The sequence below is a fragment of the Narcine bancroftii genome, chromosome 7, assembly GCF_036971445.1.
Source record: "Narcine bancroftii isolate sNarBan1 chromosome 7, sNarBan1.hap1, whole genome shotgun sequence".
In the NCBI taxonomy this organism is placed as follows: domain Eukaryota; kingdom Metazoa; phylum Chordata; class Chondrichthyes; order Torpediniformes; family Narcinidae; genus Narcine; species Narcine bancroftii.
This window is the reverse complement of record NC_091475.1, coordinates 49,512,664-49,536,112: the sequence shown is the minus strand read 5'-3', so window position 1 is coordinate 49,536,112 and position 23,449 is coordinate 49,512,664. Positions and strand designations below refer to the sequence as shown.

The 23,449-nt window shown below is 40.3% G+C and overlaps 1 protein-coding gene across 3 annotated transcripts in view; it reads right to left on the bottom strand.

Annotated features, from left to right (window-relative positions):
• The window catches only part of map3k7cl (map3k7 C-terminal like), a 122,081-nt gene that overhangs the window by 20,194 nt on the left and 78,438 nt on the right, over window positions 1-23,449 (bottom strand). For all 3 annotated transcript variants that reach the window (XM_069890056.1, XM_069890058.1, XM_069890057.1), the window contains one exon: window positions 20,468-20,529. In XM_069890056.1, the coding sequence (XP_069746157.1) occupies window positions 20,468-20,529 (62 nt within the window). The remainder of the gene's footprint in view (window positions 1-20,467; window positions 20,530-23,449) is intronic.

Below are 23,449 nucleotides of genomic sequence, written 5' to 3'. Positions count from 1 at the left end.
CATCCATGTGAATCTTTTTTTGTACCTTTTCCATGTTAATTACCCTACAACAAGGCTCCTGATGTATTACACATCCGAGGAAATAAATGGAGGAAACACAGCAATTACCATATAACAAGGTGACTAGAAATGTACACAGTTTAGCAAATGAGGTCTTACCAATGTAATAACATCCCAACCTGAATATATCACATGGAACAACTATTTACTGTGCAAGCACTGTCATATTTTGATTCACCAAAATGTAACACCTCACACTTATCCAGAGTAAACTTCAAGTGCCATCCCTCAGTCCTCTGAATTGGTTGATCAAGAGCCCACTGTAATCTTAGATAACTTTCATCATTGTCCACTAATTCAACAATTTTCGTGTCATCCGTAAACTTACGTTCTGTCTCCTACCATAAAGCAAATTTTGTATCCAATTGGCTAGCTCACCCTGGATCCCACATGATCAAAGCTTCGACACCTGCCCACCAAGCATAACCTTGGCTAAGGCCTTGGTGAAATACATGTAGAATAACATATACCACCCTAGCTTCATCAATTTTCTTGATCGTCTCTCAAAAAACTCTGTAAATTCATGAAGGATGGTTTCATGCACAAAGGCATGATGATCCTCTCGAATTGATCATTGTCTTTCCAAATGCTGATAGATTCTGAATCTCAGAATGGCCTCTAATAACTTAACCTATCAGTGATATCTGTAGTTTCCAGGCTTTTTCTTGCAGCTTTTCTTTAATAAAAACACAACATTAGCCACCCTCCTGCCTTCTGGTCCTTCAACTATCAATCCTGTCTGTTTTTGGGTATAAGCCCGCCCTCTACTGGACATCATGATGCGTGTGAGTACATTCACAACAGTGGCGACAAGGAATGAAACAAATCCTACATAAACTCCATGCACCAACCATGGCATGGAAAACAACAGAAGAAAGGTAGAAAATGACTACCTAACAACCCCAACAAATTTCCGCCAAAAGATCGAGGTGAAAGCGCACCAAGATGGCGGAGGGAAAGTTCAGGGAATTCAACAAAGTAGAAGAAAGTTGGGATAACTACGTTGAATGGTTTAACCTCTACTGAGTAGCCCACTGTAGAGCTCGTCGAAAGAACCAAAGACTTGTTGATCCAAACCAAGGCTTTTATTAGCAAAAGACAGGAGCTCTTCACAGGTGGCCGACCAGTCCGGAATGATCCGACCTGGCTAGGGACACAACCCATTAAGGCCCAGACAGTAGGCGTGGCTTAGCTCTCAGCCAATCGCTGTAAGCACAGTCTAGATACTGTAACTATATACACTATATACATTGGTAATAGATCTGTACTATCACACCCACAATACTCTGGAAGGTCCAGTAAATCGCAAACATGCCCTCTTCCTCAGTATAATGGGCAGCAAAACATTCACCCTCCTTAAGACCTTGCAGTCTTTGGAGGATCCAGAGACGAAGACATTCAACGAATTACGCACAGCTCTAAGCAACCATTTAAGTCCCAAACCACCAGTTATGGCAGAAAGGCAATGATTCTATGAAAGGAGACAAGGACAAGGAGAAACAGTAAGTGAGTACCTGGCATTGTTGCGCAAACTGGCAGAGCACTGTCATTCTGAGCAGTTTCTAAATCAGATACCGTGAGACAGATTAGTGATGGGGCTGGCAAATTTCCAAGCAAGGCAAAAATTATTAGCAATGGATGAAGACGTTACATTACAGATTGTATACAGGGCTGCCTGCTGCTCTGAAATGGCAGATAAAAACTTGGATGGGGGTCAACCAGACCTACTGGTTGGAAGATCTTCCCGCTAAAAATGCTTCTGTTGTTGGAAATACAACAACTGACCAGAAAACTGTTTCTTCAAAAATACTAACTACAACTATTGCAAAACAGAAGGACCTATCAAAGCTAAATGTCTGCTTCTAAAGCATAGGTGGCCTGCAAATAAACAGGCAACTAAAGTCAAAACAATTGCAGAGAGAGAGAGAGAGAGAGGGAGAGGCAATCTAGCAATGATGATGATAACAGCTCAACGGCTGACCTTCAATCTCCTGAAATTTCAGCTCCTGATATATTGCACATCCGAGGAAATAAATGGAGGAAACACAGCAATCTTTATACAGCTAAAAATATACGGACACTCCCTGAAAATGGAGTTAGACACAGGGGCAGAGGTGTCAACTAATGCCGTTACATGTAAAGGAACGCTTGCTACCACACCTCCCAGTGAAAACAACTGTAATAACTCTAAGATCTGTTACAGGAGACAGAATCAAAGTGTTTGGAAATTGTATGGTCCAAGTACAATACAAACAGGAACCAAAAACATTCTCTACATCGTAGATAACCAGGGATCAGCAATCTTCGGAGGAAACTAGCTACAACACCTTCCTCTAGACTGGCTGGAAATTTGTTCAATACTAAATGTAAACCACACGGACATCTTCTAGCCAGAACTCAACCAAATCCTCAACAACCACACAATGGTTTTCCAACAATGACTGGTGAAAATCAAAGGTGTTCAAGCCAAACTGCATTTAAAAGATAATGCAGAACCAAAATTCTTCAAAGCCAGAACAGTCCCATTTGCTATGAAAGGGAAAACTGAGGCTGAATTAAACAGATTAAAACATGAAGGCATATTAGAACCAATACAATACACCGATTGGGCAGCGCCCATCATAACAGTAAGAAAAGCAAACAGTGATTTGCGGTGATTACAAAATCACCATCAATCATCCATCATTCAAAATACCCGAACACCCCATGCCCAAGGCAGAAGAATTGTTCCAAGCACTAAATGGAGGGGAAAAAAAAATCACAAAATTAGATTTGTTACAAGCATATCAACAGATAGAATTGGACACAAAAAAAAATCAATGGAATATGTGACAGTCAATATCTATCTGGGACTATTCACCGATACATGCATGCCTTATGGAATTTCAGTAGCACCTGTGATTTTTCAAGCAACAATGGACAAATTACTACTTGGACTTTCAGTTGGGTATTACCTAGATGATATTATCATCACAGGCCGAAATAACAGTGAACACTTACGAAACCTTGAAAAGATTTTAACCAGAGTACAACAGGCTAATATACGATTACAAAAGGACAAATGTCTTTATGTGCTCTTCAGTAACATATCTTGGGTTTACAATTGACAACAAAGGGGTGTGAATGAATCCAGCAGGAACAGAAGCCATTCGCAAGGCCCCATACCCAACCAACAAATCAGAATCACAGTACTTCCTAGGACTTGTTAATCACTGCTGAAAGCATATCCTTAATATGTCTACACTATGCAGTCCGCTGAAACAATTACTCAAGAAAGATCAAACATGGTATTGGAACACAGAAACTAAAAACAGTCAATCAACTAAAGGAAATACTAACATCAACAAATAAGGTGCTGATCCACTATGACCCTAGTAAAGATGCTTCACCAGTGGGACTAGGAGCGGTACTATCCCAAATCACAGAAAAAGGTGAGCAACCAGTACCGTATGCTTTGTGAACATTAACCACAAGTGAATGCAATTACACCCAACTAGAAAAGGAAGGATTGGCATATCATTTTTGGTGTAAAAAAAAATCCACCAATAACTTTACAGACAACAAGCCTCTTAGTTTAATCCTGCGGGCACTCAAAGGTAATGTATTAGCTGCAGCCAGAATTCAAAGATTGGCCATGCTACTAGCAGTGAATAATTATGATATAAAACATAAACCAGGAACACTCAACAATGCAGATGCCTAATCACGCATGCCGCTACCCAAAATAGAACAACAAGAAGAAATTAGTAAATGGACAGCAGAGGAAGCAGCCATTAACCAAGAACAACTTCAACAACTGCCCATTGCAGCCCAGATGATCAGAAAGGAAACCCGAAAAGAGGCAACATTAAGCAAGATCCTATACTTCACCCTTAATGGGTGGCCCGAATCTGAAGTCATTCCAGAAGATCTAAAATCTTACCACACATGAAGAAGGATGTTTACTATGGGGTACCCGTACAATTATTCCAGCCAAATGGCAAACTATCATTTATCAGAACTACACCACAACCATCTGGGAATGGTACAAATGAAGGCACCGACCCAAATGCATGGCTGGTGCCCCTCTATAGATCAAGACATTGAAACAACAGTAAGAGAATGCAAAATATGTCAGTCAATGCAGCCAAAAATGCCACAAGCCGAAGCTCGCCCATGGAAATAGCCATCCAAACCCTGGCATCGGATTCAATGTAGACTTCGCTGGATCATTCATGGGTGAGAATTTCCTAATGCTGTTGACACACACTCCAAAGGGCCAGTAGTTTCACAGCTGAAAAATACCAAAGCAGATCCCACGATTGACTGTCTATGAGCTATCTTTGTCACTTATGGATTGCCCTATTAATTAGTTATGGACAATGGGCCTCAATTTATACCAGAACATTTAAAAAAATTTATGCACAGCTACGGTATCAGACATATTTTGTCTGCACCCTATCACCCAAGTACTAATGGGGAGGCAGAACATTTTGTACAAACGTTCAAAAAAGCAATGAAAACCATGAAACTTCTAAATGCCTCATGGACGCACAAAATCGCAGATTTCCTATTTGGATACAGAAACAAGCCACATTCCACCATAAAACGCACCTCATCAGAACTAATGTTTAGCCACAATCTGAGGACCAGGCTGTCCACAGTTCATCCAGATCTGGGTCTCCGATTGCAAAAACCAATATCGCCACAGATCTCACCTAGAACATCGGAAGTGGACGAGAGAGTTCTGGTACAAGATTATAGACAATATAAAGACCTATGGGTGGTAGGAGTAATCTTATAAAAATTGAGCCCCTACTCATATTCTATTCTAGTGAGGGACAGATTGTGGAAGCAATACATTGATCAATTACAAACATTGACTGACACTAAGGTCCATGAACTGCCCCATGAACTGGAGGAGGTGGAACTAGACCTGCCCCGACCATCCCACCCTTGGACCGAGTTGGGGGGCGGGGGAAGAGCCAGTTGCAGATCCGAGCATTCCAATGAGTCCAGTAACTGAGACATGCAGCCAGGAGGTCAAGAAGGCAGGCAGTCGCCGCCGACCCAACTATCTATGGGTCTCGAGCAAAGACTGGCCATGCCGAGGCAGTCCAAAAGAGAAAGAAGACCACCTGAATGCTTTAAGGACTATGTGCCCTGATTATTATTAATACTTTCCCTTTTATAATTACTCATAAGATGTATTCTAATTCTCACTTGTATATTAGGTCAAAGGGACCCAGTCAGTATTTACTGCATGGGGTGGGGTGGGGGGAAAGAGTGCTGGGTATAAGCCTGCCCTCTGCTAGACATCATGATGTCACCCTTTGATATATAGATATATGCTTACATTCCCAAAATTGAGGCTTCAGTCAAATTCAACAAATTTTGATGGATGGGATGTCATCCACATGTCTAGCACCCAGCTCCTGAAACAAACTCTACTTTGAGCTCCAAAATGGCTTTGATTCTCAGAAAAATAAAATACTTTAAGGGAATTCTCAAACCGCTTGAAGAAATGTAATATCTTCAATGAGTCATTGAAATCTTTGGCTGTTCAAACAGATGGAGAAGGTTAAAATGGAGGACAAGTACAAACCCAAGTAAAGAAAGCTCAGACAATCAGCTCACCTCCCATTAAGGACACCTAACCATCAAATCCTGCATTGGATCCACAGAACTCTATGAGCTAAGCCATTTGACTCTCAAGGGCCACCTGAGAAGAATCACATTGTACAATCTTCTAGTATGACTGACTTCCAACCTCAACACACATTTAGTCACATACAAGCATCATATTAACAACTGATTGCACCCAACACCAATTTCAATTTTCAAATCTCACCTTAATTAATGACTGCACAAAATGTTATTTTTGTCAATTTGCTTTTAAATTCTGTTGGTTGCAAGTTGCTGTGACTAGTATTTACTAAAGACTACAGATACTGGAATCTAGAACCAAAACCTGCTGTTGGAGTAACTCAGTGGGTCAAGCAGCACCTGTGGAGGCAGAGAAATGCTGAATGTTGAAGGTCGGGACCAACTTCAGGAAAGAGGGTCTGAGAATGTAGAGAAGATAGCTAGTTTTAAAAAAAAAGCTGAGAGGGAGGAGGGAGGGAGAGACTGGTAGGCGATAGGTGAGGCCAGAAGAAGCAAAGGATGATGAACCAATGGAGCCGGTAAGCAGGGTGGGGGTGTGGTCGGTGTGTGGGGAATTGTGGAGGTAGAGATGGAATCTGGTGATGATTCGTGGAACAAGTAAGGGAGGGATGATGGCAAGATGGAGCCAGGAGGGGAAAGGGGGGAGACAGAGACAGAGGGTGAAAGATGATAAGTGGAATCAGATAAGGAGGCATGCAGTTGGAACTAAATGGGGAAGGGTTTATTGCCATACATGTCGAGGTCTAGTGGGAAACTTTGTTTTGTGAACAGTCCAGCTTGTTTGCCCATATATTATGCAGCAGTAACACAACTACAGAGTGCAGTTACAGAGAGAGATCAGTAAGAACAGAGCATTATCTTATAAGTAAGAGGTTCATTCAGAAGTCTGATAACAGTGAAATAAACTGTCCTTGAATCTGGAGGTCCATGATCTCCAGCTTGAATCCTCTTTCCAATGGGTGGAGGTGGGGGAGGGGGGAGAAGAGAGCATAGGATTGGATGAGTCTTTTAATATGTTTGATTCACTGGACTGGAAAGGAGTTTATCTGATAGTTAGAGTGCCATTCATGACCCACTGTAATTTCTTGTAGTATTGGGGAGAGCAGTATTTTTGATGATTCATCTGAAGGAGTTGCTGGAACTACTGAGGAAGTAGAAGCACTGGTTCCTTTTCTTGAACATCACGTTCAACATAGTTGAACCAAGACGAGGCCAAGTTGTTGGAGACATTTACACCCAAGAACTAAAAGCAATCTACTATTTCCACCTCAGCACCATTATTGTGGACAGGGAAGTGAGCTATAGGAGAGTTCAGACACAAAAGATTAGCAATTGTTTAGCCTATGTTGAACTCTTTTATGGGATGAGGGTTTAAAATATTATGTGATAGATTGGGGAAAATTGGTGGTCCAAATATCAAAGTAAAATTGCAGTTGTTTGCCATCTGATCTGTTTCAGATATTAGATGGAAGATTAGCTTTGTTATGCATATTTACCTGCAAAATGATAGGAAAAGAATGCAAAAAATGACACAATCTTGTATCAAATGTACGCCACATGGGCTTTATTCCTACAATCATCACACCTGTGAAAACTATTTCTCTCACTACCGAGCACACAATATTTTTATGTCACCTTTATGTTGGTATTTATGTCATCTGAGAGCATGACTCCCTAAGTGCTGTGGTGCGTAACAGTGAGGTAGCTCAAGGATTTAAGGGAGATTTGTGTGATTTTCATAACATCGGGGTAGTTTAGATGTAAATTTCACAAAGAAAGTAAAATTCAATAAAAATATACTTGGCATGCCAGTTGCCTCAACTTTGGGGCTGTTAGCACTCCCAGTATCCTTTTTTTATATATATAATTTTTAATTTTTCACACTATGACCATATCAACCAAAATATGTACAAACATTTCTCATTAAATTTACACAATGGTCTTTTCTCACTTTTTTCCCCTTTCACTCCCTCCCTTCTACCCACCCCCCTCCAAAATCCATAAATATTCAACATATACAGTATAATAAAACCATAAAACAATATCTTCACACAAAGGAAAATAAGCAAGAAAAATGCATCATATATTTATTACTCACTGAATCTAGTCGTTTTATCTTCTTATCATTTTCATTCTCATTTTAGGGGATGGAGGTCGTAGGCAAGCTCTCTCTGATATGTTCCATGTATGGTTCCCAAATTTGTTCATACCTTGTGACTTTATTTTTTAAATTATATGTTATTTTTTCCAATGGAATACATTTATTAATTTCCATGTACCATTGCTGTATACTCATGCTCTCTTCCTTTTTCCAAGTTGACATTATACATTTTTTTGGTATCGCTAAAGCTATCATAATGAATTTTTTTTGCACTTTATCCAATTTGAGGCCTAATTCTCTACTTCTTATGTTACTTAAAAGAAATATCTCTGTTTTTTTTTTGGTATGTTATATTTTGTAATTTTATTTAGTATCTGATTTAGTTCTTCCCAAAACATATTCACTTTTGTACATGCCCAAGTTCCTTGTAATGTTGTTCCCATTTCCTTCTTACAGTGAAAACATCTATCCAATAATGTTGAACTTCATTTTTTTAATTTTTGAGGAGTAATATATACCCTGCGTAACCAATTATACTGTATCATGCATAACCTTGTTTTTATTGTATTCTTCATAGTTCCAAAACATAACTTTTCCCATACTTCATTTTTATCTTTATGTTTAGATCCTTTTCCCACTTCTGCTTAGGTTTATAGTTTATTTCATTTTCCTTATCTTGCAGCTTAATGTACATGTTGGTTATAAATCTTTTAATTATCATTGTGTCTGTAATCACATATTCAAAGCTGCTTCCTTCAGGTAATCTCAAGCTGTTTCCCAATTTATCCTTTAAATAAGCTTTCAATTGATGATATGCAAACATTGTACCATGAGTTATTCCATATTTGTACTTCAACTGTTCAAATATTAATAAATTATTTCCCAAAAAACAATTTTCTATTTTTTTTATTCCTTTTCTCTCCCATTCTCTAAAGGAAAGGTTGTCTATTGTAAAAGGGATTAGCAGATTTTGCGTCAATAATAATTTTGGTATTTGATCATTCGTTTTTTTCCTTTCTAAGTGAATCTTCTTCCATGTATTAAGTGAATGATGCAGTTTTTATATTGCACCAGCTTTTCATCCCACTTATAAAGTATATGTTCCGGTACCTTCTCCCCTATTTTATCTAGTTCTATTTTAGTCCAGTCTGGTTTTTCCCTTGTCTGGTAAAAATCTAATAAATACCTTAATTGTGTGGCTCTATAATAATTTCTAAAATTTGGTAACTGCAAACCACCTTGATTATACCTCTCTGCTAATTTATATAACGTTACCCTTGGTTTCCTCCCTTTCCACAAGAATTTCCTTATTATTCTCTTTAGTTCATTAAAGAATTTTTCTGTTGAAGAAATTGGTAACATTTGAAATAAGTATTGTATCCTTGGGATACATTTTAATGCAGTTTACCCTCCCTATCAACGTTAGCGGTAATTCTTTCCAATGTTCTAAGTCTTCCTGCAATTTCTTTATTATTGGCTGATAATTTAGTTTGTACAAGTGTCTTAAGTTATTATCTAACCTGATCCCTAGGTATCGGATTGCTTGTGTTTACCATTTAAATGGTGATTCTTTTTTAAATTCTGTATAGTCTGCGTTACTCATTGGCATCACTTCACTTTTATTTGCGTTGATCTTGTACCCCGGTATTTCTTCATATTCCTTCAATTTCTTATGTAATTCTTTTACTGATACCTCTGTTTCTGTTAGGTATACTATGATGTCATCTGCAAATAAGCTGATTTTATTCTCCTTCTCCTTCATTTTTATCCCTTTTATTTTATTTTCTATTCTTATCAGTTCTGCCAAAGGTTCTATTGCTAAGGCGAACAATGAGGGGGACATCCCTGTCTAATTGACCTACTTAATTTGAAGTGACTCAATACATATCCATTTACTGCTACCTTCGCCAACGGTCCATTATACAATGCTTTAGTCCAATTTATATATTTTTCTGGTAGATTGAACTTCTGTAATACTTCAAATAAGTAGTTCCAATTCCCAAGTACCCTTGAGACAGTTCTAATTCCCCTTCAATGAAACTAAACATGACATCATCAAGCATTTACCTTGGGGCTGAATATTTCACCAATAGTGAACAAATTGAAAACCACTGTTTTATGATACAGGATAACCCGTGTTGAATGAAATATCTTTTGTATCTTAAGATGATATTCATGGGTTTGGTTGTACGATATCTAATCTTTGTTTCCTGCTGCAAAAATAAATCAACGCTTTGTGCTGGGAGTGGTAGAAAATAGCTCTCTGTTGATGTCAAAAATAATAGTAACGTATTAAATTATTATTTTACATACAATTGAATATCAAGAGTGGATACATTTCCTGATTCAGATTTCAGCACCACTTTTGTTTTCTGCCATGGTATTATTAACATAGTCACCAGGACAAAATCTTTACAATATCCAAAAAAGAATGTGATTGAAATGTCCTTGATTGCCAAGATCAAAGTGATGCTGGATTGAACAAAAGCATTTATTATCAATTCACTTCATGATTCATCCAAGGAGCTTTTTAGCTGGATGCTGAATACGCCAAGGTTACTGCTTCCAAGTAAATTCATTTACAGGGGAGAGATGGAGTTGTCTGAAGGTGAGAAGATGAGAAGAATAGATAAAATGGTATTGGATAACAAAGAGGGCTAGGGAAAGGAAAAAAAAATCAAGGAGACTGACAGAGGATGACAAAAAAATGATGGAGGCTGAGGATGTATATGGTTGTTGAGCTGTGAAAGGATATAGTAACTGACATAAAGATACAAGGCCAGGAGCAGGCCATCAAAATCAGAATTAAAATTTATTGTCATGAACATGTGTCATGAAATTTGTCATTTTGTGGCAGCATTATTTTGCGCTACAGGTGCAAAAATAGCTATAAATTACATTTTTGTAAAAACACTAATTAGTGCAAAATAAGAGGAAAGAAAAAGTGAGCTAGTGTCTGTGGTTCATTGGCAATTCAGAAATCTGATGGTGGAGGGCAAGTCTATGTTTTTGTAGCATGGGGTGTTTGCCTTCAGACTCCTGCACCTCCTTCCTGATGGGAGAAGTGAGAAATGGACATGGACTGGGTGGTGAAGGTTCTTGATGATAGAGTCTGCTTTCAGAGACATTGCCTCTTATAGATGTCCTTAAATGAGTGGACTAATGCCCGTGAAGGCACTGGCCTTTTCCTGTCCTGTGGCGTGGCACCTCCATATCAGACAGTGATGCAACTAGTCAGAATGCTCTCCACGGTACACCTTTAGAAATTTGTAAGTTCTTGGTGACATACCAAATCTTCTCAAACTCCTAACAAAGTATAGCTGCTGTTGAGCCATCTTCATGTTTTGCATTGACATGAAGGCCCCAGGATAGATCTTCAGAGATGTTGACAATCAGGAATTTGAATTTCTTAACCTTTTCCACTGTTGACCCCTTGATGAGGACTGGTTTGTGTCCTCCTGATTTCTCCTTCCTGAAGTCCACAATCAGTTACTTTTGCTAATGTTGAGTGTATGGTTGTTGTGACACCAGTTGATCTATCTCACTCCTGTATATATCCTCATTGCTGTCTGTCCTTCTGCCAACAATCATGGTGTCATCAGTAAATTTGTAGATGGTATTTGAATTGTGCCAAGGCACACAGTCATCAATATAGAGAGAGTAGAGCAATAGAATAGATTAATCAAATACCTGTCCATTTCTGTCTTAAATATACCCAACAACTTCGCTTCCACTGCCACCTGTGGCAACAAGTTCCACAGATCCTCTAGCTAAAGTACATATCCTTGAGGTGCGTCTGTGTTGATTGTCAGTGAGGAGGAGACGTTGTTACTGATCCACATTGAATGTGGTCTTCCAATGTGGAAGTCAAGGATTGAGTTGCAGAAGGAGAGGCAAAGGCCCAGGTTTTGAAGTTTGCTAACCAATATTGAGGAAATGATGGTTCTGAAAGCTGAGCAATCTCTCAAATAATTTCACCACAGTAGATGTGAGTGTTACTGGGTGATATTCATTGAGGCAGCTCACTTTTCTCTTCCTGGGCACCAGGATAATTAATACCCTTTTGATGCAGGTGAGAACATCTGACTGCAGCAATGAAAGATTGAAAATGTCCATGAACACTCCAGCTATTTGTTGGCACAGAATTTTGGTACCTTGATAGATACACAATCAGAGCCTGATGCCTTACGATGATTCACCCTTCAAGTCAGCTCCATAATTCATCATGATCATGGCCGATCTCCTATCTTAGGTCCATTTTCTTCCACAATCTTCCTTTATTCTCTTGATATCCAGAAACTTATGGATCTCTATTTTAAAACAACTCAATGTCTGAACCTCCACAGCCTTCAGGTTTTAAAATACCAAACATAACTTGGTACCACAACAACACCATCTACAAATTTGCTGATGATACCATCGTAGTAGGTTGTATTAAAAAGAGACATTAAATCAGCAGGACCGGAGGGAGATTGAAAAATTGGCTGAATGGTGCACCAACAATAACCTCACAGTCAAATGACACCAAAACCAAGGAGCTGATTGTTGACTTGAGGAAGGAAAAACCAGACGTATATGATCCAGTGATATTGGGAGATCAGAGAGGGTGAGCAAATTTAAGTTCTTGGGAGTCACTATCTCGGAGGATCTTTCCTGGAGTCAACTTACAAATGGCATCATGAAGAAAGCACGTTAGTACCTCTACTTCCTCAGGAGTTTGCGGAGGTTTGGAATGACATCGGAAAACCTGGCATATTTCGCTAGATGTGTGGTGGAAAGTGTACTGACCGGCTGTAGCATGATCTGGTGTGGGGACACCAATACTTCTGAGCATAAGGTAGTGGACACAATCCAGGACATCACCTTTTCTCCATCAAGACCATCCATGGGGAAAGTTGCCATCAGAGAGCAGCAGCAATCATCAAGGGTCCATATCACCTAGCACATGCACTGTTCTCGGTGCTGCCATCAGGAAAAAAGTATCAATGGCACAAGACTCACCCCACCAAGTTCAGGAACAGCTGCTACCCCTCCACAACAACAACCTTAATGACTCTTACTGCTGCCCTTTTTTTTCTTCTCTGCATCGCACAGTCAATTGTTTACATTTATTTATTTCTTTACCTGTGTACATTATGTACTTTTTTTTTGCACAATCAATAAGTGCTAATTCTGCCTGGCCTGCAGGAAAAAGAATCTCAGGATTATACATTTACACTGACAATAAATCTGCCCATTCAGAGCCAGCTCTTCAGCGCTTGACGTCCTGCTTTGCGGAAACTGCCAAAATGTTTGGCCTGGAAGTCAGCCTGAAGAAAACTGAGGTCCTCCATCAGCCAGCTCCCCACCATGATTACCAGCCCCCCCACATCTCCATCGGGCACACAAAACTCAAAATGGTCAACCAGTTTACCTATCTCGGCTGCACCATTTCATCAGATGCAAGGATCGACAATGAGATAGACAACAGACTCGCCAAGGCAAATAGCGCCTTTGGAAGACTACACAAAAGAGTCTGGAAAAACAACCAACTGAAAAACCTCACAAAGATAAGCGTATACAGAGCCGTTGTCATACCCACACTCCTGTTCGGCTCCGAATCATGGGTCCTCTACCGGCACCACCTACGGCTCCTAGAACGCTTCCACCAGCGTTGTCTCCGCTCCATCCTCAACATCCATTGGAGCGCTTACACCCCTAACGTCGAAGTACTCGAGATGGCAGAGGTCGACAGCATCGAGTCCACGCTGCTGAAGATCCAGCTGCGCTGGATGGGTCACGTCTCCAGAATGGAGGACCATCGCCTTCCCAAGATCGTGTTATATGGCGAGCTCTCCACTGGCCACCGTGACAGAGGTGCACCAAAGAAAAGGTACAAGGACTGCCTAAAGAAATCTCTTGGTGCCTGCCACATTGACCACCGCCAGTGGGCTGATAACGCCTCAAACCGTGCATCTTGGCGCCTCACAGTTTGGCGGGCAGCAACCTCCTTTGAAGAAGACCGCAGAGCCCACCTCACTGACAAAAGGCAAAGGAGGAAAAACCCAACACCCAACCCCAACCAACAAATTTTCCCTTGCAACCGCTGCAATCGTGTCTGCCTGTCCCGCATCGGACTTGTCAGCCACAAACGAGCCTGCAGCTGACGTGGACTTTTTACCCCCTCCATAAATCTTCGTCCGCAGGGCCAAGCCAAAGAAAAAAGAAAGAAAAAGAAAATCTGAAATCTCTTAGCAAGGAAATTTCTCTTTATTGTAATTCTATACCATTTCTACACCTTGAAGCAAAATATATTCCCTGCATTCACAAGATCTCAAGGTACAAGAGCAGAAGTAGGCTAATTGCCCCATCAGGATCAGAGTCTGCTCTGCCATTTAATTATCAGCTCATCCTTATCTCTCAGCCCCCCCCCTCCCCCTTCGGCCTTCTCTTTGAAACCCTTGACGCCTTGACTAATCAAATACCTGTCAATTTCTGTTCTAAATATACCCAACGATCTCGCTTCCACTGCTGCCTGTGGCAACAAATTCCACAGACTCACAACCCTCTGGCTAAAGAAATTTCTCTGCATTTACATTTTAAATTGACACCCTTTTATCCTGAAATTGTGGCCTCTTGTCCTAGACTCCCCTACCATGAGAAACAACTTTCGCACATCTAATCTGTCCAGGCCTTTCAACATTTGAAATGTTTTTATGAGGTCGTCCCTCATCCTTCTGTACTCCAACAAGTACAGTCCAAGAACCGACAAACATTCCTCATATGCTAACCCTTTCTTTCCTGGTATCATTCTAGTAAACCATCTCTCCAATGTTAGCTCATCCTTTCCCAAATAAGGTGCCCAAAACTATATACAGTACTACAATTAAGGTCTCACCAGCGCCCTACAGAGTCTCATCATTACATCCCTGCTCTTGTATACTATTCCTCTAGAAATGAATGTCAACAATTCATTTGCTTTCTTCACTGCTGACTCTACCTGGAAGTTAACTTTCACCATCTCAAGAATGACAAAAACTCTAAATTTCATTGAGGTCACCTCTAGATGCTAAACAATTCTGGCCTGGTCTCCTCAGTTTCTCCTCATGTAGCAATCCCAAAATTCCAGGAATCAGTGTGGTGAATCTTCGTTGCACTCCAGAGCAACTATATCCTTGCTTTATTTACATAAATCCATAAAACTTGTGAAAACTTAAAAACAGCATTTTAATTTCTGTGTCTATTTCAACCCCCTCCCCCCTGGACTTATATAAATCCAGTGTTTCCAACTGCTGAAATAGACAAACATCCAATGTTTTGTTGAATAAAATGAAAGATCATCCTTTTTTAACTTTTCTCCACTGTTATCTCATCTCCCTGGTTCTTTGCTTATTCAATACTTCACGATTTTTTTTCATTCTTCCATTTTGTTTCTGTTTCTCTTTTGAAGTACATTTACTTTAATCATTCTATTTTCTTAATTTTCAAACTGATGGGCCTAGTGGGCTCTACTATGCTATAAATATCTACCATGTTATTACATTCATTTGCCTGATACATTCTAATGTAACATTCCATCTTTTTTGTTGATCTCTTATATAATAAAAAAGAAAATAAATTAACATCCACCTTAATTTCAGACTAATAATCATTATTTATATTCAATAGGTAGAATTACTGAGTATCTGTTCTTTATACATAATAGAATTGTTGCCATTCCTCATAAACAGGGCTCTTGTTTCACATTTTCAGAGTCCTGGGTTCAACCCTGACTCCTAGTGATGACTGTGCAGAGTTTGCATGATCTCCCTGTGACTTGGTGGGCTTTCCCCAGGTACTCCAGTCTCCTGCCACACCGTAAAGACGTGGTAAAACGTTAATTGTCCACTAGTGTGCAGGTGATTGAGAATCTCTGGAGTGTGGTAGGAGGGGAAACAATGGAATATGAGGTGCCTTTGTTACAAGAAAAAAATTGGAATAGGATTACTCTGTGAGTTGACATGGACTCAACAAACTGAAATGGCCTCCTTCTATGTCATAAGAAAATATGAATCTGAAATAAATGTATTATGACAGTAACATATGACAGAAGAATTAAATATTTTGTGTGAATGAACTCAGTGTAGTAGTTAGGTTGGTGCTGCAAATACTGACATGCTGTTAAGCCAATTATCTGAAATATATCTGTAAATCACCATTATGACCTTTGTAATCACTCCGGGTGTTCAGCCTATGACTGCAGCATTATACGCAATCTCCCTTCCCTTCATTCTTCAACTGGAGAATGGTAACCACAAATTAAATCCCATATCCTGGAATTCCTGTTTTAGTTTTCTCTCTCTCCCTCCTACACTTTCCTCCTTTAATGCATTTACTGAAACCACCTCTGCAAACAAACCACGATAAAAATTTCCATTTATGTATTTCCCTTCCATTTGGTTCATGTCAAAGATGTATTCTTCCACATAAGATGTAAATGTAAATGCATGTTATTTTTCATTGTTTACTATAAATTAATGGAATAGCCCTTGGGATGAAAATGATTTATCCCATCTTCATAAAATGAGGACAATTAAAATTCAAATATTATCTGCATAAATTACTTTTTATATTTTAAAGTCAGGCATGAATTGATATGGCTCTGCCAGCATTTTTAAATATTCAGTTCATAAGAAAATATATTATGTTCCAAAGTGACCCGTTCCAGTAACTGATTCTTACCTGACATCATCCCAGCTTTGGCCTGCTACAAACCAAATCCGGTGCAATAGGAGATACCAAAGGTTCACTCCCAGATAAGCTCAATGCGGTCAATGCCTGATTTGACCACCAGAAAAACAAATCCAAAGATGATGTATGGGCTGTCTTCAGAAGAGTGCATCCAAGGAAAGCATCTGATCTGGAAGGAGTACCTGGCTGAGTATCAAAAACATGTGCTGACCAACTTGCTAATGTATTCACAGATATCTTCAACATCTCACTCTGACAGGGCGTGGTATGCACCTGTTTCAAACAGGCCTCATTTTTACCAGTGCCCAAGAAATATATGGTAGCCTGCCTAAATGACTACCAACCAGTGGCACTCACATCCACAATGATGAAGTGTTTAGAGAGGCTGGTGGCGAAGCATATCAGCTCCTGTCTGGGTGGTAACATAGATCCATTCCAATGTGCCTACCGAAGTAACAGGTTTATGGTAGATGCCATCAGGGTAGCTCTACCCAAAGATACACATATCAGGATGCTCTTTATTGAGCACAGTTTGGCATTCAACACAATTATTCTCTCAAAACTGATCAAACAAGACATGGGACTCAATACCCCACTGTGTAATTGGATCCTGGATTTCCTCATCTCTAGACCCCAATCAGTGTGGATTGGCAAGAACATCTCCACAATCTCCATTAGTACCAAGCACCAGAGGACTGTATACCTAGCCCCCCTTCACTACTCACTGTACATCTACAACTTCATAGCTCAGTATGACAATAACACCATTTATAAATTTTCTGATGGTACCACATAAAAGAGGTCAACATACAGGAGGGAGATTTGAAAACTTGGCTGAATGGTACATATGGTGGAACCACTGTATAGCTATTGGCACTATCTGTATGAATGTACTGTATGGGCTGGCCCACCCTTGTACCTATGACTTCTCCCCTCAGAATCCCCATAAAGGCTGTTACACCCAAATCTCTCCCTCACTACCTGCCTTGGAACCAGGCCAGCAACATGCAAGACGTACTGATGTTTTATGGTGATTAAAGCCTATTAATCACAATTCTCAGTCTAATGTGGTTAATCGGTAGTGGAACAATTTAATTATCATAATTTTTGAGCCATTGTCAAGGCAATATGAGCAGATAAGCTGGATGCCAACCCTAAAGACCTGGAGGACTCCATCAAATTCGATCAATGCATTCATGAGATGCAACGACATGCAGAATGAGGAAGATAAATGGGACCTACTCTTCTTTTTTCCAATTTTATTTTGTTAGCACACATCACAAAATTGCACACAGAATCAAAAAAATCTATTCATCAGAATCAATACATACTTTTTTATTATTTTCTCTCGCTGCCCCCCACCCCCACTCCCTTCCACATGGAAGACCCCAAGAAGAAAGCAAAGAAAAGAGCAGGCCAGCCACCACATTTTTCAAATGATCAGAGATTGCAGTACTTACTCAGCCGCTATGGAGCTCCTGCAGAGACAGTATCTGACCCCAACGAATGTCATCTATGCCAGGTACCTTCTGGGCATTTGTAGACAGCGCCTGGTGAGTCAGTGGACGAATACGTGTGGATCTTGTGGGAGCTGGGGCGAGCCTGCAGCTGCAGAGATGTCTCTGCTGCCATCCACTTAGAAGAACTGATATGAGATGCATTTGTGGCTGGATTCAAGTCTGATCACATTTTACAGAGACTCCTGGAAAATGGCTATCAAAGCCTGCAGGAAGTCGTAGACCTGGTCGAGACAGCGCAGCTAAATGCAGAGGTCTTCCCTTCTTGAAATGCAGCCACCATGTGGGGAGTGCTATCTTGGGACGTGGGGTCTCAGGTCACCATCACCACCATTGAACACCCGAGGTGCTACCTCTGCAGCCACAATAAACATCCTTGTTAGAGCTGCCCGGCCTGAAACGTGACATGTTATGCCCATGGGAAGAAGGGCAGGCCTGTGGTATTTTTTTCCTGGACCCTCCAGAGCCCTGAACTCTGGCACTCAGCCACTGAGAAGGAGACCCAGGCCATAGTGGAAACTGTGTGCCACTGGAGGCACTACCTAGCCAGCAAACTGTTTGCCCTGCTGACTGACCAATGTGCAATCGTTTTTACAAACAGCAGGAAAAAATTAAGAATGACAAGACCCTGAGGTGGAGAATTGAGCTATTCACCTACAACTACAAGATCTTGTACAGGCCAGGGAAGCTCAACAACCCCTGCAATGCACTGTTCCGGAGACATGCACCGATGTACAGATAGACCACCTCCACAACAACTCTGCCACCCCAGGGTCACCATGCTCTACCACCGTGAGAGTTCACAACCTCCCTTACTTCGGTTGAGGACATCAGGGAACTGACCCGGAGCTGTCCAATTTTACCGGCCGGAAAAAAAACTTACCTGATTAAACCCACCTGTCCTTTTGAATGCCTGAGTATGGATTTCAAGGGCCTCCTCCTCTCCACTAACTGGAATGTGTTCTTTCTCAATATTATCAATGAATACACACACTTCCCATTTGCCATCCCCTGCCCAGACATGACCACAGCCAGACATAAAGTCACTACACAACCTGTTCACTCTGTTTGGATACTCCTGCTCTATCCATAGCGACCGGGGATCCTTGATTATGAGTGAGGAGTTGCATCATAACCTGCTGGCCAAGGGCATAGCCACAAGCAGGACCACGAGCTATGACCCCAGAAGGACGGTCAGATAGAAAGGGAGAACACCACCATTTGGAAGGCAATCCTCATAGCCCTCAGTTCGAAAGGCCTGCTCATTGCCCTGATGTGCTCCACGCTACCAGGTTCCTCCCCTGTACTGCTACTATTGCTACCCCAAATGAAAAGCTGTTTTACTTCCTCAGGAAGTCAGCATCAGGAATCACGCTACCTTCCCAGCTGACAACCCCTGGGCCTGTTCTGCTCCAGAGGCATACCAAGAGCCTAAAGACCAGGATATCAAAGATTCACCTCCTTCACGTGAACTCCAGTACACTTTTTAGATATACAGCACGGTAGCAGGCCATTTCTGCCCATGAGTCCATGTGCTCAATTTGCACCCAATGAATCTACACCCCCAGTGCGTTTTGAACCGTGGGAAGAAACTGGAGCCCACAGGGAAAACCCATGCAGACACGGGGAGAACATACAAACTCCTTACATACACCACGGGATTCAAACCTTGGTCCCAATTGCTGGCATTGTACTAACTGCCACTTTGCACATAATTTATAATTGAATATTTATTTTGGTCTGTATTTGCACAGTCAATCTATTTACATGTCTTTCTTTGTTTACATTTCTCTCTTTAGTATACATATCTTTTTCTTGAGTACAATTGGCACCTCTGATAAGTAGAAATTCTGCTTGGTCCTCAGGAAAAAGAATCTCTGGGTTGTATATGATAACTATGCATATACTCTGACAATAAATTTGAACATTGACTTTAAACTTTGACTGAGTTTTACAAATCAAAGTGTTTGCAAAATGGTCAGTAGCAGATAAATCCCTGCAAGAATTCTTGGTTGAAAAACAATAAACCCGGTCGTCACATTAACGACTGCTCAAAATTCACTGGATGCCAAGGAAATGAATGCAGTCATAATATTCTTCTGACTTTCCAGAACCACATAATAGGGAAACTTTCTATTTCATTAGAAGGACTAAATTTAGCATTGTCGGCTGTCTGAGTCTAAATAAATTACCAGCCCATCTAGTCTAGACCGAAAGTTTCAACGTGGAGTGATCTGGGATTAAGTAAATTTTCAGCATTCGTTATACATTTCTGTATGCAAAATTATCCTTTATAATTGTTCTGAATTTAGCTACAAGCCCATAGGCACAAATTCTTTTTTTTTTGGTGATATTGGGTGCAAATTTTATATACAAGGTTTGTTGAGGTGATGTCTCTTACTTTTCAAATTCAACACAATTCAAAGTACTTTACCTGGAGATGCTGATCAAGTTGGAGGTAAACGTTGGGAATGAAATCATCAGGGATATTCAGTTCTAAGGAAAGATAAAGGAATAGAAAAGGTGAAAAACTAAAAACTAAAAGGACAGTAGATTAGATAAGATACATAAATAATTTCTGTTGAAACTAGCACTATAAATTACAAATTTAAAATAATGGATCATTTGAGCAAAAGAAAATTGGTTCAGAACGTGGACATCACTGGGGACAACCTTTCCAATTTACTGTAGTACTTGCTTCCTGCAACAAAGTCAACATCTATTTGGGTTAATTCTTCCAGTTCCAGTGATTCCAATGAGCACATAGATTGGTAAAGTTTTCTCTCATCAAAGTGTCAACTTTAGTGTGACAATGCAGGAAAAAGGTGGAAAGCAGATTTGGTTAAAAAAAAATCTCCATCCTCTCTTCTCTTCCTGCATTCTTCCTTGTGCCCCCATGGAATTGTGAGAAGGGCACGCGGAGAAAGCAGAATCAGGACACAAACAGGAGACTACAGATTATGGAATCTGAAGTTAAACACAATCTACTGGAGGAACTCAGTGGTTCAAGCAGTATCAATGGGAGAAAAGGAGTAGTCCATATTTCAAATCAAAATTCTTTATCAAGACTGAGGAAATAAAGTGCAGAAGCTAGAACGTAATGCGTGAGTGGATGGGAGGGGTGGGACAAGCGAATCATGTAGAGATTGGTGAACCAGGTAGAGATGAAACATGACAGACAGGGGCAGAAGATTGGTAGATGCCAGATAAAAGGAGAGAGAGGCAAGAAAAAAAATAGGTAAGATGGAGTGGGTGATCAGAGGGCAAAGGCTGTCAGTATTAGAATCTGATAAGTAGAGAAGATAAGAAAGATAGTATAAGGAGAGAGTCGAGGTAATTGAGAGGGGGTGGGAGAGAAAAAAAGCAAAATAATCTACTGGGGATGGGGTTGGAGCGGGATAGAATCAAAGAAGGAGGATGGGTAAATGGCTGGATGCCAATGTGTGGGAAACGGGCTGGAGAAGCATGAGGAAAGGGAAAGAGCAGAAGGAGTACAGAAGAAGTGAAGGAGGTCATTACTTGAAATTAGAAAATTCCCTGTTCATACCATTAGGCTGCAGACTGCTCAGGTGGAATATGAGGTCTTGTTTACACTAGGCCTCACTTTGGCTTGGCAGTGGAGAAAGCCAAGGACGGACAGATTGGTGTGGGACTAGGAGGGGAGTTGAAATGGCAAGCAACCAGAAGCTCAGGGTAGCTATTGTGGACAGAGCATAGATGCTCTGCAAAATGGTCCCCAATCTGGTTTCTGATCTCACTGATGTAAAGGAGGCTACTCCAGGAGCACAAAATGCAGATGATAAGGTGATCCATGTGACCCACTACTTTTCCTTCTGCTGATATGACTTGACCCACTGAGATCCTCCAGCAAATTGTATTTAGAATCAGGGCATAAGTTGGTTTGTACATGGTAGAGTAAAACATTCACTGCAATGAAAATTAACTTGCAGCATAAAAACAGAGAATTGAATTTTAAGGAAGTTGCTGGGGACAAGGAGAGAATAAATGTAGCAGCTGTGCAATGGAAAGTATTGCTCAAGTGAGTGCAAGGGTCAAAATTCAGTGATTGGGGTGCTTCAGCAACATTGACTTGCATGCAGAGTAAAATTTCACACGTGGTTCAAAGACCATGGACCTCCCCAGCCCAGGCTGCTTCATTCAAGTGTGAAAGTGGCACAAAATACCAAAGTTAAGAAATGAGAAGAAAAATAATCTGTGAGTTTCCCAAACACATTGAATATTAGAACCAAATATAACAGTTACAAGTAACAAATGTTTTGTCTATAAAATCAAATTCTACCTTCAATATCCCAACAGCAGAGATGTTTTGCTGTCCTAAACAATTTAAAAAATTCACAAATTGTAAACACCACCTATTTAATTAAAATATCAAGATGAATAAAGATAACTATTACATTTCAAATCAATATTCCTACAATACCTACCAATTCTATCATTTATGTTTACCACAGACATGAACACTTGGCTTTAATAGGATGCCTCTGACTTTCCCTTTCCTTTTTTTGAGTAGAGTCATGACTATTGAAACTTTGCTGAATTATGTAAGAGCCACAGCAGGAGTTAGTGAAAAGGAAATGAGTAATTTGAGAAAAACATTTCTGAAATAAGATGGCAATGTGAAAAGCACTGCATCTTATTCCTCTGGTTGATTACTCTTCACGACATTCACTGAACTTTCAGAAGTTCTGCAATTTTCAGTTCTTGCAACATGGATAATTCATAACTACCAAGGACTTAAACATAAGTTTTCATCTATTTATGTTGTGATGTGAAATTATGAAAATTACATTGAAGAAATTATGTTAGAAAAATAACACTGCTCTCCACCTTACTGCTCTATCATTAAGATCAATAATCTCCTTATTCTCTTAATTTTGCTTGTCGTTATTTGAACTGTGAGTGAATATTTTTGAGATTAAGATGGAATGCTGAGATCCCTTTGGGTGACACAGGGAAAAAGGCAACTTACCAAGTTGCAAAATCACAGTGGCTTGGAGAGATTGCAGAAATTAGCAAACAAAAGAGGACAGCATTACCATAGCAAGCCTCTGCCTTCTCTTCAGGTAAGCCTATATCATAAAACTGCCTTGTTGTTGCTGCCAATTGGCATTATTCCAATGTTTCTGCATTTCTAAAGTACAGCAGTGTCAATTGCCTCGGGGCAAATTAATATTGCTGAGGTGCAATTCAGTGGTTGTTAAATCCCATTTTTCCATAAGAGGAAACCTCAGACCTGTGAGGATACCAGAAAAGTATTTTATGTTTGGTAATATGCCACCATGACAGGTGAGACAATTATAGTTCATTATGATCGTGCCATTCTCAAGAGCAATATTGCAGGATTAGGAGGCTATTTCACACTCCTCAAAACTGCAGTGGTAGGATAGAGTGCCAT